The sequence below is a fragment of the Pleurodeles waltl genome, chromosome 1_2 (genome assembly GCF_031143425.1).
Source record: "Pleurodeles waltl isolate 20211129_DDA chromosome 1_2, aPleWal1.hap1.20221129, whole genome shotgun sequence".
Lineage (NCBI taxonomy): Eukaryota > Metazoa > Chordata > Amphibia > Caudata > Salamandridae > Pleurodeles > Pleurodeles waltl.
Genome location: NC_090437.1, coordinates 692,023,037 through 692,040,947, shown reverse-complemented (window position 1 = coordinate 692,040,947; position 17,911 = coordinate 692,023,037). Strand labels below are relative to the sequence as shown.

The window sequence follows — 17,911 nt, the reverse complement described above, 5'->3', positions numbered from 1 at the left end:
ATTAGATTGATTTAGAGCCAGGCTTCCACCAGTGACCAGAGTCCTCTGATCTCTATTTACTCCAGATGACCTCTCCAGCTCAGTAGTGATTCATCCGTCACCACCATTAACTCCATATGAGGAAGGGAATGGGGCCTGCTGCTGGACTCAAAAGATAAATGAAGCCTCAACAGAAGCTTACATCAGCGACTGTGGGGCAGGTGTAATCTACAGATATCTGATAGAGACTTCTAACTGCAGATTCCTTACCTTAGAATTCCCAGGCGTCCGCTTCAAATCCAGAATTTTTCTGCTGAGCAGTACCCTGCGTGCGCCATCAGGTGACATCGTTCGGACCGGTGTGCGTCCGCCAGCTCCGTGTGGCGTCGTTGGAGCCGTCTGTGACATCACCGTTGTCTATATAGAGGCCACCTCGGCACGCGTACATCAGTTCTTTTCCTTCCGTGCCAGTTAAGCGCAGATCCGGAAAGAGCTACCCTTTTCTTCAATGGACGTCGAGGTTTTTCGATCTTGATTGTTTGATGCGTGTCTTCTAGAAAGACTGGATTCAAACCGTGTGGTGCATGTCATCGCACCATGTCGGTAACGGATCCACACCGAGTGTGTGTCTGGTGTTTCAAGAAGGATCACAACTCCATGTCGTGTTCCGACTGTTGGGCCATGCCTTCAAAGGCCCTGAGGGAGAGATCCCTCAAACTTCTTGCAGCCCGACAACCGTCTTCAGTCGGCGCGACTCTGAGGAGGTCACAGTCCCGCAGTAGGAGGAGGTCGTGGCACTGCTCCCGGAGCCCCAAGTCATTTTCCTCGCAGTCAAGGTAATCCGATCACTCGGGTAAGAGGCACAAGAAGAAAAAGAAGTCCAAGAGGACTTCGACTTCGCCATGCCCATCAGATGACGAGGCATCTAGGGAACGTTGTCGTTCAGAGCACGGTTCCGCAGACCCGTTGCCAGGGTAGACTCCGCGTCTTCCCCCTTTTCCTGGGACCGAAGCGACCCCCGCTCAAATAAAGGAATTTTATGAGGCCATCCACCTTGTTTGTGAGCGGGCTGCACCCTCGGGTGGGTCTGCGGGGTCAGCAGTGGCCCCATCGGGTTTGACGTCGGTGGCTTCGGCCTCGGTGCCGTTGGGGACCCCAGGATCAGATACCGGATCCGGACCGGCGCCGGTCCCTCACAGTCGACCTCCTCCGGCACCGGGTCCGACGACGATGCTTCCTCCACCACCGGCACCCACTGGTGATAGCCTCATCCTCATTCCGAATGATCCAGAGCCAGAGCGATGTCGTACAACGCCGACTCAGACGTCCCCAATTAGTCCCAGATCATTGCCTGAGCCTTATTCTGATCAGTCAGGCACAGGAGAGGAGTGGGAGGGGTCTGAGGACCCTTTAGAGTATGACCTTGAGCAAGAACAGGACTGATACGAGGATCCAGGGGGAGGCCAGTGGACTGGACACGTCTCCAGATACTGGTATGCTCTCTCCTCCTAATGTGGCTATGGAGGAAGGAGCTTCTTATGCTAACGTGATGCGTAGGGAAGCTGAGGTCTTGAACCTAGACTTGCCCACGGTGCCAGTCAGGACAATCTCCTGATAGAGGTGCTTCAGCCGGGGGTGAGTACATCAGAGCCGATGTTGCCCTTCAATGAGGCCCTAATGGACGTCTTTATGGGAACATGGTCCAAACCCAGCACAGGGGCTCTTGTGAATAGGACAGTCGGCCGCCACCATAGACCTGCTCCGAGCGACCCTAATTTCCTTACCTAACACCCCACTCCGGAGAGCTTGTGGTCCAAGCCTGTGGTGCCTTCCCTTCCGCTCCCCGGGATAGGGAATCCAAGAGGCTGGATCAGCTTGGAAAGAATATGCTTTCTTACTCCAGCCTGGCATTGAGATCAGTAAACACCTCTTGCCTAGTGGGCCTTTTCTCCCATACGTTATGGGATACGGTGGCACAGGTGCTGCCCCCGGTCCCGGAGGGCGTACAGGACACACTCACCCAGGCTGTTACGGATGGGAGTGATGCAGCTAAGTTTGCTATCAGGTGTGGATTGGACATGACCGACTCACTGGGTAGAGCGATTCCATCAACAGTGGCCCTACGTTGCCATGCCTGGCTATGTTCAACTGGCTTTTCAGGGGATGTCCAGTCAAGTTTGATGGACATGCCCTTTGATGGCTCTCGCCTTTTTGATGAGACGGCAGACTCCGTGCTTGAGAGGTTTAGGGATTCTCGAGCTACAGCCAGATCCTTGAGCCTCTCAGTGCCAGCTTGACAGCAGTCTGTCTTCCACCCCTTTCGAGGCTTCGGAAGGGGTGCGATACCACGCCAGCCACAACTCAGCCACCATCCTCAGGCTTCACACCATCCCGGGAGAGGACGTGGTCGTGATACCATCAGACCCAGAGGGGCTGGCCAGCGGTCGGCCACCACACAGCCTCCCTCCACTGCGCCCAAGCCCTCCTAGTGTGGTTCTGCAGGACCATGTCCGTCCAGTTGGAGGGAGGATTCAATTTCATCTCCCTCACTGGCATTCCATCACAACGGACAAATGGGTCTTGCAGATCATTCGGAAAGGCTATTCCCTCAGTCTTTTCCTCCCTCTATCCCTCCAACAATAGAACGGCTGATGGAGGACCATTTAGTTTTGCTTCACATGGAAGTTACGGCTCTCTTGGCCAAGGGAGCTATAGAAAAGCTCCTGATGTCAGATGTAGGCAGTGGTTGTTTTTCCTGCTACTTTGATACCCAAAAAGAACAAGGGTCTTCGCCCTAGCTTTGATTTATATCCTGATAAAGTAGTCCTCAGAACCCATGCCTCTTTCCTCCCTAAAGTGGTGACCCCTTTCCATCTGGGTCAAAATATCACCCAGCCTACCTACTTTGCGCCACTGCATCCCTCTAAGGAAGAGGAGCGTCTCCATCGGCTGGACCCAAAAAGAGCGTTATCATTCTACCTTGACGGGGGTGTGGCCAAGATGGCGACCGGAGCGGACGCTTGAAAAGCAAGCTCCGCTCTCGGCCCATTAATATCCTAAAAAGATCCTGAAACCACCGCCAGTCTAACACCAAAATCGCTCGCAGTGCCCCCCCAGAACCCCCACATGGAGATGTGAAGCCCCGGGGCCCGGAGTGAAGACGGTAATTAAAGGCGCAAAACAGTCCTGCACACGGAGCACCGTGCGGCCTTATACACGATCCTAATTGAAGAGCTGAGCTGGGCTGCCCCACGCGTATGAACGGGAGCGGCTATCTGTGACCTGTGGAACCCGGCACCAGACACGAGGTGAGCGCGGCTGCAACTATCGGGGCCGACGCCTGCGGGCCTCGGGGGCCGCGACGGGACGATCGAGCCCATCGAGATCAGAGCGGATCCGTGCGGTTGCACGGAGGCGGCCCAGAGGGACGCCATGGTGCCGGCCGGTCGCCCGTGAAACAGGACGCCGGCGCTGGGTGCACCAATACGGGCCAACGTAGACCGGATTGGAGGTATGAATAGGGCCCGGCGAGCTCGCGCAATGCCGTCTGCCGAGTGGCCGCGGACCACTTAAGACAGCGGCCGCTACCCCAGTAGCATCCGAGGCGAAGAGGTGATCGGCGTACGACATGGAGATATGAAGCCCTGGGGCCCGAAGTGAAGACGGTAATTAAAGGCGCAAACCAGCCCTGCACACGGAGCACCACGCGGCCTTATACACGATCCTAATCGAGGAGCTGGGCTGGGCTGCCCCACGTGTGTGAGCGGGAGCGGCTATCTGTAACCTGTGGGACCCGGCATTGGACTCGAGGTGAGCGCGTCGGCAACCACTGGGGCCACGTCTGCGGGCCTCGGGGGCCGCGTAGGGTCGTTCGAGGTCATCGGGATCAGAGAGGATCCGAGCAGTCGCACGGAGGCGGCCCAGAGGGACGCCGTGACATCGGCCGGACGCATGCGAGACCTGATACCGGCGCTGCACGTACCAATATGGGCCGACGTAGTCCAGATTGGAGGTATGAAGAGGGCCCGGCGGGCTAGCGGGATGACATCTACCGGGTGGCCGCGGTCCGCTTAAGTCAGCGCCCGCTACTGCAGTAGCATCCGAGGCGAAGAGGTGGGCGGCGTACGATACGGGGCAGACCCGTAACCCCGACAGCGGCGGTTACACAGGATACCCGGTCATAGGAACATCCTGGACAGAGTGCAGCCCCAAAAAAGGGCTCGGGTGCGACGGCACAATAAGCACTACACTTCCTCCGGCAGCTAAAACCGTAGAGGGATCAGGCATAAACCATCCGGCCTACACACTAACGCGTCAACACCGAGCAGCTGATCTGGAACAACATTCGGCATTAAACCAAAGGAAGAGAGGAGGAACAAATACTATAACTACTGACATTAAAAACACATAGCACGACGGTATATCCACAACAGACTATCCATAATTAGCGTGTCTTCAATCTAACACCAACAAAATCTACACAGACGACCCAACTGAAGTAAAATAAATCATCAGAGAGGAGCGAACTCAACCATACTGGCCCTAGTAGAAACAAGCAACAAGCAGGAGCTGCGCGTGCTCCAACCGTTTATACCAGCTGGAAAAATTTTCAAACCAAAACTGCCCAAACCTGGGCTACAGTCGGACCGCGGCTCCCCACCAGATTTACAAATTAGTACTATATCGCAAGTAAACGAGACTCTGCGAACGCAGTCGATGCAATTCGAAAAACTCCTGCAAGCAGTTCTGGACACTAAAACATCCCTCGAAAGTAAAATTGACTCTGCAATATCCGAAATCACCATACTACGGGCGGATCACCGCAAACTAACAGATAGGGTCACAGCCACAGAAACAACATTAGAAAATGTCCAACCAGAAGTAAATGACATGAGAACTAAAATACAACAACTGGAAGCCGAAATCACGCAGCTGCAACGAAGAACCGAAGATGCTGAGGGTCGCTCCCGCCGAAATAACATCAGATTCCTGGGCATCCCAGAAAGAGCAGAAACATCCAAAGCTGAAATATTTCTGGAGAACTGGCTTAAAGATATAATGGAAATACAGGACCCCACAAAAGTGCCAATCATAGAAAGAGCACACAGAATCCCAGGCAGACCTCCTCGACTGGACGCCCCACCTCGCCCGCTGATAGCAAGATTCCTAAACTGCAGGGACAGGGACATAGTCTTACAACACTTTAAGACCTCAGGCACGGCAAGCATGGAGAATTGCATTGTCACAGCATACCCCGACTATACGACGGAAGTGCAAAACAAGAGAGCATCTTTCTATAAAATCAAACAAGTCCTACGAGAGAATAAAATTACTTACTCACTCATGTTCCCAGCTCGCCTCAGGATAGTTGCTGATGAAAGAACACTCATTTTCTCAACCCCGGAGGACGCCTGGACGTGGGCTCATGCGAAAGGCTTGATGGAACCAACTAAAGAAGACAAACAGAAGGAGGACTGGATAACACCATACCCCGACGGGGTAAAAAAAAGAAAAACACACCGACGCGCCCATCCAAAACACAAATGGCAGATGATCAGGCGCAAGCCTTAAAAGTAATCAGCACACTAGCGCGATCGCAGCTGAGCTCCAACAACGCAGCAGATCTTAATGACAGTAGCTCACAACATAGCTACACCAGCCCCTCGCTCTCGCCGCTGATGGAAGGCCCAAATCTCACCCCGCGCACAGCCGACGAAATTTGAGGTCCTCTAGATGGCATCACCACGGCACTGATATATCACAATCACTGATTCAAACAACAAGGGGCACTGAGCATGCGAAGGACCGATTTAATATAACATTGGAGACGGGCCGACCCACTGTGAATACACGAAACCACGGGAACAATTGTACTGAACTATACAGAAATCTGCAGACTGGCGCTGGAAATAAGCCATATGGAAGAGGGTCACGGGCGACAATGCGGCCCCTACTAACTCACGCCCCCCATTACCTGAACGGTACCTGAAAGGAACAAGACCACATTGGACACGATTTAGGCACCGGTTGTGCCACAGCAGTTAAAGTTGGGCCTCGCCCTATATATCCTTTTTATTACTATATGTTATTTCTCTCTCTTTACCCCTTTCTCGCAGGGGCTTACACCACTTTCCTGGGGCTATTAACATTCTACATATTTAGGATGGTTTTCGAATGGGAAACTGGCACATCAAGCCAGTCATATACTGCAAAATATGCGCAGTCAACCCTGCTACTAAAGCGGGCTCAACGTGCGAAAGATGCCATAACATAAAATGACACACAGGGACACAACATATAACATAATAACATGGAATGTAAAGGGCATCGCTGGCGCAATCAAACGTAATAAGGTACGAGCATTATTAAAACGCCATCACATACACATTGCTATATTACAAGAAACACACATCACTCCGGAAGATGCCAAAGCAATGGAAAAGAGTTGGTCAGGACAGCTCTATGTAGCAGGGACATCGTCTTTCGCGAGGGGGGTTTTAATCTGGATAGTTCCCGGGGTCCCCTACACCGCAAAAAATAATATAACAGACAAGGAAGGCAGATATATCCAACTGATTGGATCGCTAGACGGGGAACCATTAACGATTACTGGCCTATACACCCCCAATGTCAAACAGGGTGAATTCATACAAACCACAATCACGCACTTGTCAAACACATTAAATCTACCCAGTATCTGGGGCGGGGACATGAACTGCGTCCCACATATAGATATGGATAGATCACACCCCCCATTAGTGGCAGCCCCAGTAAGGAAAAATTCACAAACACTCCAATCCTGGATGTCGGAGCGCCGCCTGATAGATGTGTGGAGACATCTCCACCCACTGACCAGAGAATACTCCTATCACTCACCTGTACACCTCCTACACACTCGCATAGACTTAATACTTAGTTCACCAGACTTGATACACAAATTCGCAAAGGCAGAATACTCCGCCAGAGTGATCTCGGATCATAGCCCACTGACAGCACACATCAAATGGGGTAGACCGCGGACACGAATCTCAACATGGCGTCTCCAACCAAGATTATTACAGGATCCCCCCTTCAGAAAAGAAATAGCCGCTCAAATCACCACATACTTCGCACTCAATAGTGGATCTACGGAATCCAGAGCAAATGAATGGGATGCACATAAGGTAGTGGTAAGGGGCATATGCATGACAATGTCCAAGGGTGTACAACAAACACTTACAAACGAAATCCGAGTGCTCGAACAAAATGTGAGATCCGCAGAATGTAAATATGCTGAGGGCACACTAGATAAAGCGGGCCTCACAGCACTGAGAATACAATGTAATGAAGCAGATCACCGCTTGAGGCAATATGACTATAGATATCACATGGCCAGCATGCACTCGGAAGGCGACAAGCCGGGCAGGCTCCTGGCATGGCTCCTGAAGAGCGAGCGTCATAATGCACCCATCGGTGGCATCCGCCTAAGCACGGGGGAAATCATAAACACCCAAGCCGAAATAAACAACACTTTCAAAGAATATTACAGTACGCTATATAGAGCGCACCCCCCTCCCTCACCTAGAAAGTTGCATACGTTCCTCAGCGGATTACAAATAAACCACCTCACACCAACACAAGCGGAGGAATTAGACAAACCAATAGATATAGCGGAAGTGCAGCAGGCGCTAAGTCAGCTGGCACATGGCAAGGCACCGGGTAGCGACGGTCTCCCCATAGAATACTATGACATCTTCAAGACGCAAACATTGGCCCCATATTTAGAAATGTTAGCTGAAGCTTCAGCACGAGGCCAGCTTACTGAATCCCAACGCGAGGCGATAATAGTGGTGTTGCCCAAACCAGGCCGCGACCCAATGGATGTTCGATCCTACCGGTCGCTCTCGCTATTAAACACAGATTGCAAACTACTTGGTAAAATATTAGCAAACCGCCTGCTCCCCCTGATGCCAGAATTGGTACATTATGACCAGTCTGGATTTATACCAGGCCGTAGCACATTTGTCAATATACGGAACCTAATACGTCTAATGGCAAACACCCCAGAGGGCGAATATGGAAGGGTAGCAGTGTCACTGGATATTGAAAAGGCATTTGATACACTGGGCTGGCCCTTCCTGCTAGAAACACTTAGTCTAATGAGGTTTGGTAAGACATACACGAACTGGATCAGAACTCTATACTCCGAACCGACAGCTAGAGTCAAAACAGGAGAAACCATATCGGAGAAGTTCAGAATAGAAAGGGGAACTAGACAAGGTTGCCCATTATCCCCACTACTGTTCGCTTTAGCCATTGAGCCCCTGGCCGCTCGATTACGAACACACGCATCTGCATGGGGCATACAAGATGGTCTTAAGCATCATATAGTCTCTCTATATGCGGACAATGCATTAATATTTCTATGCGACTATGCAACCTCCCTTCCTGGTATACTTGAATCAATTTGGCACCATATCTGGATTGAAGATGAACTGGTCGAAATCCTGCGTATTTCCAATGCGCACGATCCCAGAACCCTACCCTATAGACCACTCTTCGAGTGAGTTAAAATGGTGTTATACCACATTTAAGTACCTGGGGATTAACATCTACCATGACCCCCAAGACCTCAAAGAGGGCAATTTAGGATTTGCGATCAGAGCCCTTCGCGGTTCCCTACCCTTCTGATGCTCGCTCCCTCTCTCTCCAATGAGCAGAGTGGCTATAGCAAAGATGATTGTTCTGCCGCGCCTGCTGTACTTCTTCTCCGCACTACCATTAACACTACCAGCCTCTATCTTTAAAACCCTGAACAGCATACTGACGGATTTAATCTGGGGCAACGGCCGCCGCAGAGTGGCTCTAACCAAAATATGCCACCCACTTGGACAGGGTGGGATGGGGGCACCATGTCTAGAGCTATACTACGCGTCTGCCCAGTTACAATGGGTGCTTAAATGGCTACGCGACCCTGCCAACATAGAAGCACAAACCATACATAAAGAACTGGGACACACTAATATAATACGTCACCTAATGGATAGAGATGCACCACGATGCACGCAAAACACACTATTTCATAACGCACAGCGAATATGGCACCGTTACGTGATGGGTAATGACAAGAAACCACAATATTCCCCCAATATACCACTACTAGATATACCTAAAGCTGAAGAGATAGCCACAAAACTAGACCTAACAGCTTGGCTGGAAAAAGGCATACAAAAGGTGGGTGATATGTTTAGCGGGGGACACATAATAACTTACGAAGCATTGGCGAACGTCCACAACTTGGGACGAGGAGACTTTATTATGTTTGGCGCGCTACGACAATTAATACGCGCCACATGGAACTGTGGTAACAACGAGCCCACAGTGGCCCCAATCTTACACAACTACTGAGCGGCACACAAGACCCAATGAATATCTCGAGTTTGTATAGAACTTTGACCACACAGCTCACTCAATATCAAGAACAAGCTAAAAACAGGTGGGACCAAACACTGGGCACCACTATCTCACAACAGGCGTGGAATCAGACTCTAACATTGACACAGACCGTGTCACGCAACCCCAGGCTCCGATACACACAGTTTAACTACTTACATCAGACATATCTATCACCACAACGACTGACACGCATGTTCCCCCAAACATCTCAGAAATGCGCCAGATGCGGAACTGCTGACGCCTCCTTCTTTCACATGACATGGGAATGTCCTCCTATCTTAAACGCATGGAGCGACATAATATCCCAAATAACCGAATGGTTAGACATCCCACTATCCCTTAACCCGGAACTCTGCCTGCTGGGAATAAGAGACAGACCCAAAAGCAGAAAGCAAACGCATAAATGCATAGACCTAGCACTAGTCTTATACAGGCGACAAATAGCTATGCACTGGAAGGCGCCCAAGATACCGGGGATACAACAATGGCGCGCGGAGCTCTTGCGTTGGGCAAAAGCAGAAGCATATACACTGCAATCGATGCTGGACAGAGGGATCAAAGTTAAGGGCGCAGAAACCTGGAACTCCTTTGTAACAACTATGGAAAGCAAAGACGACAAGCTCCCCCCCTGAGAATAAACTTAATGAATAAGTAAATAAGTACAAAACAATCAGCAGCATATACCCAACACAAACCATGAAACATATCCCACACACTCACCAGCCAACAGCAGCCAACAGAATATCGCCGAAACCATCTGAATCGATCTCATCGGCTCCCAATACTCGCCCCCCCTCTATTAATTCCCTCCTTATTTCGTATTAATATTTCTTACTCAGCTCCTATCTTGTTCTTCCATCCTAACTGTCTCCAAGCCTGCAACTTACAACTGCGAGTTTCTGGCTCAGGTGCAAAATATAATTGATTTACTTTAAACGTTTTTACAAGATGACCTTTATTTTTCTTTCTCTCTCCTCTAACTTTTTCATTTTTGTGTGTAATGTTAAACAAATACAAATACAAAGATATTAAAAAAATAAAAAATCATTCTACCTTGACCGCACAAAAGAGTTCCGGGTAGACGACCAACTCTTTGTGGGATGCGTTGGTGCAAAGAAGGGTCTGGCAGTACAGAAACGGTCCATTTCGCGCTGGGTCGTTGTCTGTATAAAGATTTGCTACGCTTTGGCCAAGAAGCAGCCTCCAGAGGGTTTGAGGGCTCACTCTACCAGAGGAAAAGCTGCTACCACTGCGTTAGCTCGTGGGGTGCCGGTGCTTGACATCTGCCAAGCAGCAATGTGGGCTTCATTGCACACATTTGTGAGACACTACTGCCTGGATAGCCAGGTGAGGAGAGAGGGGCATTTTGCCCGCTCGGTCCTGCAGGACTTCCCGGTATGAAATATTTCCTCAAGACCCACCACCTGGAGTTATAGCTTGAGTATCTATTCTAAGGTAAGGAATCTGCAGCTAGAAGTCTCTATCAGATGAACAAGTTACTTACCTTCAGTAACGAATTATCTGGTAGAGACTCTATCTAGCTGTAGATTCCTTACACCCACCCACGCCTCCCCACTCTGCGGATATATCTATATTCATCATGTTTTTATATTTTTGCCTTTCTTAAGGGCATGTCTTTTCCCTCAAACAATCAATCAACAAAAAACTAAATGCTGTTGGTTCTTCCATGACTCTGCGTTTGTGGCGTGGGAAGTTGTGGAAAAAGAACTGACGTACGCGTGCCGAGGTGGCATCTATATAGACAACTGTGACGTCACAGACGGCTCCAACGACACTGATGACGCACATGGATACGATCGACGCCACCAGACGGCGTGCGTAGGGTTCTGCTCAGCAGAAAAATTCCAGATTCAAAGCTGACGCCAGGGAATTCTAAGGTAAGGAATCTGCAGCTAGATATAGTCTCTGCCAGATAATTCGTTACCGAAGGTAAGTAACTTGTTCATTTGTATCATAGATATGGAGACAGATTGGTCTAAAAAGATGAGTTTTCAAGTGTCGGTGGAATGATTTCTGGGTAGGTTTGGTCCTAATATTCATTACCGATAAATTCAGGAAATAGCCCTCCCATAAAACTAATGAAGTGGATGAAAGGTTTTGAAGGTAAGGATTTCAAGAAGTTTGTCTTTGCTCGTAAGGTTTCTTGAGCAACCAGAAATCTTGGATAATGTGTCCTGTTAAGGTCATGATCGTATGTGAACTACTTTGTAAGCCAGGCAACCTATTTTAAATTAGATTCTGGCATTAATCGTGAGCGAGTGAAGATTGATTATTTTAGGCATCATGTGGTCGAATTACTTGGATGGAGAGGAGTCGAGTTGTAGCATGCAGTACAGTTTTAAGGGGCATAAGGGTAGATTAAGAGACTCTTTCAAAAAAGGGCTTTGCTAATGTTTGACCTGGGGAGATTCAATGCAGTGCTGCAGATTTGGGACTTGGTGATAATAGTGGGTTTTAATCCTTTTAGAATCACAATTTGAATGTTCGCTGCTTTAGTGATTTTGTTAACTAATTAACATCCTAAGTTTATTTGGGGGCTCCTTAGTAACCTAGATAGACGCCCGATGTGTGCGTTGATTTACTTAATTGTACTAAAGGTCACTCCTAATAATTTAATGAGAGACTAGGCATTTCGCAGTGCTCTGGATTCCCTCCTCAATAGCTTTTCTTCCCTCTGCTTCGACAGGAGGAGGTCGTGAAATTGCGACACATGTATACCTCTCTACAGCATTCTTTTTTCTTTCCATTTGAGTCCTTTTCTCTCACAGTGTGTGACTATAAGGGCAATCACTTCCTCCCCCAGACCAGGGGCCAGCTGCCCTTAATGTTTAGGATAAAAGAAAAAGTCCCTTTTTTCTTCACAAATGCAGTGTATACAATACATTAATGTCTCTAGGCACTTCGTCCACAACAATGAGTGATTGCATGGTTGTGATACCACAATTGGCATGCGTTTTTACCCTTTGTGTGCAGTGGTTTGCTGTGTGTTATGTTCACATATATATAGCCTTTGTGCATGCCGTGTTTTAATCTTCCTTCCTCCTTTTCTTTTCATAGGCCTCACAGTTTTGAGTAAATACTCATGTAGGTCCTGAGTGTGTTATATATGAGCCTTTCACTGCTAATTTTGGAGAGGCATCCTCTTCACACTATATTTAGGAGGGATCCCAGGGCCTGATGAATGCCCTAGACCAGTAAAGGCTAGAAGTTTAGGGAGAACATGTTTGCCAGAAGGATTAGAGTAACATTGAGTCATTACACTCATTAGTGTCCGCACTTTGTTTTTATTTTACCAACAGACACCATTATGAAAAGGTGTGATCTACACTTGTGATCTGCTAGGTAATTTTATTTGTAAAAACTGGATCCCTACATTATCCAGAGAAATATAATTTTGGCACTCCCTCAGGGTTCATTTAACCATGAGATTGAGTCCGCCCAGGTGGTATTATCCTACCCGGGTGGGGATAGGTGGCCATATGATGAAGTATGATACTATAATGTGTGTGAGACCACCTATTCCATAAGGAGGAACCCCTGAGACAGGTCCCCAACAAACGGTTATCACAATCATGCTTTATTTTGACTCGATCATGGAAAAGAGTGACTTATCACAGGTTGAACAGGTACTGCTGGTCTGTTCACTAGATCCCCCCCCCTATACCTTTTGTGTATATGGTGGTGAGTCTTTGCGTCTCCTAGCAGGACAGTACTCCTGTGCACTGCGACTATTGCAGCTACCAAGACCTTTTGGCTCTCCTTCCGAGGGATCTTCAGGCTCTGTGTAGGCCCGGCCTCCAGCACTCTCCTCTGCAATGCGTAGTCTCCTCCCTGCTGCTCCAGCGATCTGGGACTCCTTTCCAGGTGTGCTAAGTGGGCCTCACTGTGACTCCTGTCCCTGCTGCTTGACTTTACTCATCTGATGATGAGGGGCTGCATCCTTGACTTCTGGCTGTCCTCACTGCTGAGGGTTGCCTGGGACTTCCCTCCTTGGGTTGAGTCACCTCAGACCTTCCTGGTCCTCAGCAGCTCTGCAACTCTTCATCTGCGACTCTTGCCTTTGCCAAGGCTTGTTGGTGTTTTTTCTACACAAGTGATGGACTGCAACTCTTCTTCTGACGTGGGACATCGACTGCATCACTTCTGGAACTCTTATTCTTGTGCTCCTGTGCTACATGGCCGACCCCTGGTCTTCACCATCGACCTGGTCCTGCATCTCCAGAAGGGTGGGTAGTAGCTCTTGCCCCAACCGGACACTCCAACTGGAACTGGACTTGGTCTACTTCATTTGCAGGTCCTCTTCTGCCTGGATCCATCTTCTGTTTCTTCCAGGCTTGCCTGGGTCTTGCACAGCCCTTTTACAAAGTTTCTCTGTGGGTTTTGGAAAATCCAGGTCTTTACCTCTTCTCTCCTGGTCGCTGTGGGGCACTCTGGTACTTACTTTTTGGGGTTCCTTGTTCCTCCAGCTCCCCTCTACAGATTCCACTTACCTGGGTGGGGGTAAGACTTTTGCATTCCATTTTTTTTTTAGGATATGGTTTGGTCTACCGTTAGGGTCATTATTGTTTTTACTGTTATTTCACTGTTTTCTATTGCTTTCTGAGCCCATTCCTGATTACTAAGGTGTGTATAATAGTGTGTTTACTCACCTGCTAGTAGATTATGGCCTATACTGTATTTTAGTATTTGTGTCACTAAAATAAATGTACTTTTATTTTTTTTAACACTGTGGTTCTTTCATGTGTGTAAGTGATGTGTGACTATAAGTAATATTGCATAAGCTTTGCACGTCTCCTAGATAAGCCTTGGCTGCTCATCCACAGCGACCTCTAGAGAGCCTGGCTTCCTAGGCAATGACTACACCTGACTAATAGGGGATACCTGGACCTGGTATGGGGAGATAACACCATAGATGCTCACCACACACCAGACCAGCTTCCTAAAATGTAAAACCACCTATAGGCCAGGATTCATCACAATTCTGAGAGAAGAGACTGATAGAGTGAGTGAAGAAGGATTTAATTATTGTATGTTTAGATGTTTCAGAAGATCAGGTTGCGGGAATTTCTATGTTTAAGTGAGAAAAGGATACCTTTAGTCTTTTTGTTTGCTTTAAACATCATCAGATGAGTAAAGCCAAGATACATTGGTTTCAGACTTGTTGAGGAGATCTAAAGGAGAAGTACTGGTAATGTACTGCAGCATTTCGTGCAACTGCTTCCTTTTTTGTTTTTCTATAATGCCAGTAAAATAGCAAACATTAACTTAACTAAAATGGATAGCACATACGTTTCTGAGATTTCAGAGCTAGGAAAGGTTGGTCCCACAGCTCTGAAAGTTTGAAAAGGTTTAGTTTTGAGGGTGTTTGTTCCCAACATTTACTTGAACTTGGATAAGCTGGGAAAAATGTAGAGCATTAACTAGGCTGGAATTAGAGAGCTCTAAAGTGAACTTTGCCAAAACATGTTTACATTATTGTAACTTCACATGGAGCCCAGGCTCTTGAAAGCTCCAATTAGCAAGGATTGGTTGTTGTAGATGTACTTGTTTTATATATAGAATGTTATTAAAGTGAACGTTGATGATGTAGGCATTCTAACAGATGGTGATACATCCTCAAACAGCTGTGGCTTGCATAGTGGCATTATCTGTTTTGAGACACTAGTGATAAAAACACAACTATATATCTGCAATTCTATAAACATCTGCCACAATTTTAAAATTTATAAAAATATATTGCTTGTGTAACAGATTAGATGTCAAACATATACTAGAAATAGATCATAACATAGAATATTGTATTTATGAGATGAAATCAATGTGGAAAATATAATAAACTAATAAATGGATGCATGGAGTAGGAACATGATGCCTATTACAATTAGGGCTCCTGGTTTTATGGTATTTATTTTTCAACTTTTCAGTCTGTATTTATCCATACGTACTTTTTGCTAATTTTTTCTGTATTTATCCATTTTTATTTTGTATTCACTGTATAAATGAAGCTGTGATGGGTATTTTTCCGCATTTAACTGCTAAATGTATATTCGCATTTGAATGCCTAAAAGGTTTTAGCAGCATACAGTGCATACAGCGTGACCTTAAAACATGTGTATTGTAGAATACCATAAATAACTGTAAAGTTGCACTTAATTAAGTTTAATTAGGAAATCTGTTGTCATTTTTCATCTCCAGCACTCTCAATCTGTAAGTCTGTACACCTAATGGCCTGATACTCATGATTGACTGTAGAAAAATCACCCAAAGAAGGCCTGTTTATTGTATTCTGTCTGGGTTTATCTGTAAAAATCAGTAAAAACAGAAAGCTGTGAGCCTTAATTACAATGTAGTAAAAACAGCCAGACGACGCGCACAATATACATAGCAGTGACATTTTAAAATATTGAATATTTTGGTTTCAGTAACATTCTTTTATCCATGTAGAAGGATGCTCAATCCAACTATTAAACGATCTAAAATAACCTATTTTAAAAATTGACTGGTTGTCAAACTGTATTTTTATTTCTAAATTTTATACAATGCTTCTTTACCAGGGAAGGTGGTGGGGAGCCATGCGGTAATAGTAAAATAGCAATACGTTCATTGCAAGTAAAAACCCAACATTGAAGTAGAATGTAGAGAAAATTATGTAATAAAATAACCAAAAACGAAGATTGAAAATCTTTTGTAGGCAAGCAAAGTGTTTTACGATTTATCACTTTGTAGACCTTGGTTGAGAAAATAGATGCTTGTTGAACATTATGTAGAAGTTGAAGTAAAAACATTATTTAAAGTATTAGTTTTTTTTTTTATGAAACATATGTATTGCCTGTATTAGCATTTGTAACTGATAAATCATCTTTCATTATTTGTAGTTTAATTATGTGGACTTTATTGCCAGTGTTTATTAGACAAAATGTCAGTTGTATGAAATTCATTAAACCTTTGGAACAATTTAATTAAATTTGTGCAAACAAAGATGCACAATTTTGCACATCCCTACCCAAAGCACATTGCTTATTATCTTTGTGAGACATTTGTTCCTGGAGGAGTGCCTTACTTTAAAACTTAAAGCTTTAGATTATAACATTTTAAGATGTGCTTGTTGACACCTGTGTAGCCTTGCTTCTGGGAAATTCGTTTCAGGATGTCAATGTATTTATAGACAGGATGATCAAAGGGGCTGTAACAAATACTATGTTGCATTTTTCCAATTTTATTAGCTGACTAACTCCGTAATTCTTTCAACGCAAATTAAAAATGTACATTTTCCTCACATGTTGCCTTATTTGATTAGAGCCAGCTAAGTTGACAGTAAGTGACTCAGCTTCTGATAATTTTGTTCATGATTCTCCTCTACACATTAGAAAGTACATTTGCTGCTGGAGCTCCACCCACCATTGAGGATTCAGAAAGTACAATTTCTGTTAGAAGACGAGACTCTGGAATTGGCGAGGAATCGATGACTGGCAATGTAGATGCTGTGACTGAGACTGGAATTGGAAGTGTCAGTGCTGGTCCAGATGCCATCAGTGAAGTACTGTGTACTCTCTCCACGGAAGTTAAAAAGCCCCAGGAAAGTGGAAGTGAAATGGCAAATGAGTCAGCGCCAAAGAACGTTAATGTGAAAGACATCCTGAGAAGTTTGGTTAGCACACCTGCTGATGGCGCAGTGCCGGACTCTGCCCTGCTGCCACCCACCTTTTTGGGAGCCCTTGGTGATAATCCAGTGGACCATTCTGTGCAGTTTCGTTCCTTTGACAGGTAAGAGATATTCATTCAATTCAGTGTGCTTTTTAAATCATTGCAGAAAATTAAGCTATTATTCACATTATATTTTATTATTTTGCAGAGGTTTTTTATTTGTTAAACACAACATGAAATGAATACATTTTTACAAAGATCAAAACTATTGTCACTGGCATTGTTTGCAAACATTTGAACCTAATGTCTTACTGCATGTCGGCATCACTGTAGTTCCAAAATGTTCTTTCATTCAGTTTACACACTTACTAATGGTGCAAAACAGCAGTAAAACAGTTGGAAAGTAGAGGTTGAAATGCACTGTGCCAAGATTGTGGGGCGATTTGAAAAAGCCAGTTTTGGATAGGCTAAGAATGCTCTGCATCATTAAAGAGAATTTAAAATCTGCAGTACACACAGATGTTTCTATGACGTTTTTAAGCTAGCCTGTCTTTAAATATTCCAGCAACCCCTGGTGAGCTATGCATATTATCCCAAAGTGTAAAAGAGTCTGCCCTGCAAGATTACCAGAACAGTGACATGTTATATTTGAAACATTGCACTAAAGCAATCTTGTCTCTGTATGTAAACATTTCTGCTAAATCTAAACATCAGCAGTATACAATTACTAGAGAGTGGGAAACTCAATCCCAAAAAAAGAGACTCAAACAAACCCCAAATAGTTGCCTTCTTTTTCCTGCACTCCAAAACATAGGGGGTCATTATGACCCCG

General features: G+C 46.2%; 1 protein-coding gene across 3 annotated transcripts in view; it reads left to right on the top strand.

The window, feature by feature from the left end:
- LRBA (LPS responsive beige-like anchor protein) overlaps window positions 1-17,911 on the top strand; it is a 1,864,610-nt gene that overhangs the window by 461,014 nt on the left and 1,385,685 nt on the right. For all 3 annotated transcript variants that reach the window (XM_069242641.1, XM_069242642.1, XM_069242640.1), the window contains exon 30: window positions 16,803-17,199. In XM_069242641.1, coding sequence (XP_069098742.1) covers window positions 16,803-17,199 — 397 coding nt within the window. The remainder of the gene's footprint in view (window positions 1-16,802; window positions 17,200-17,911) is intronic.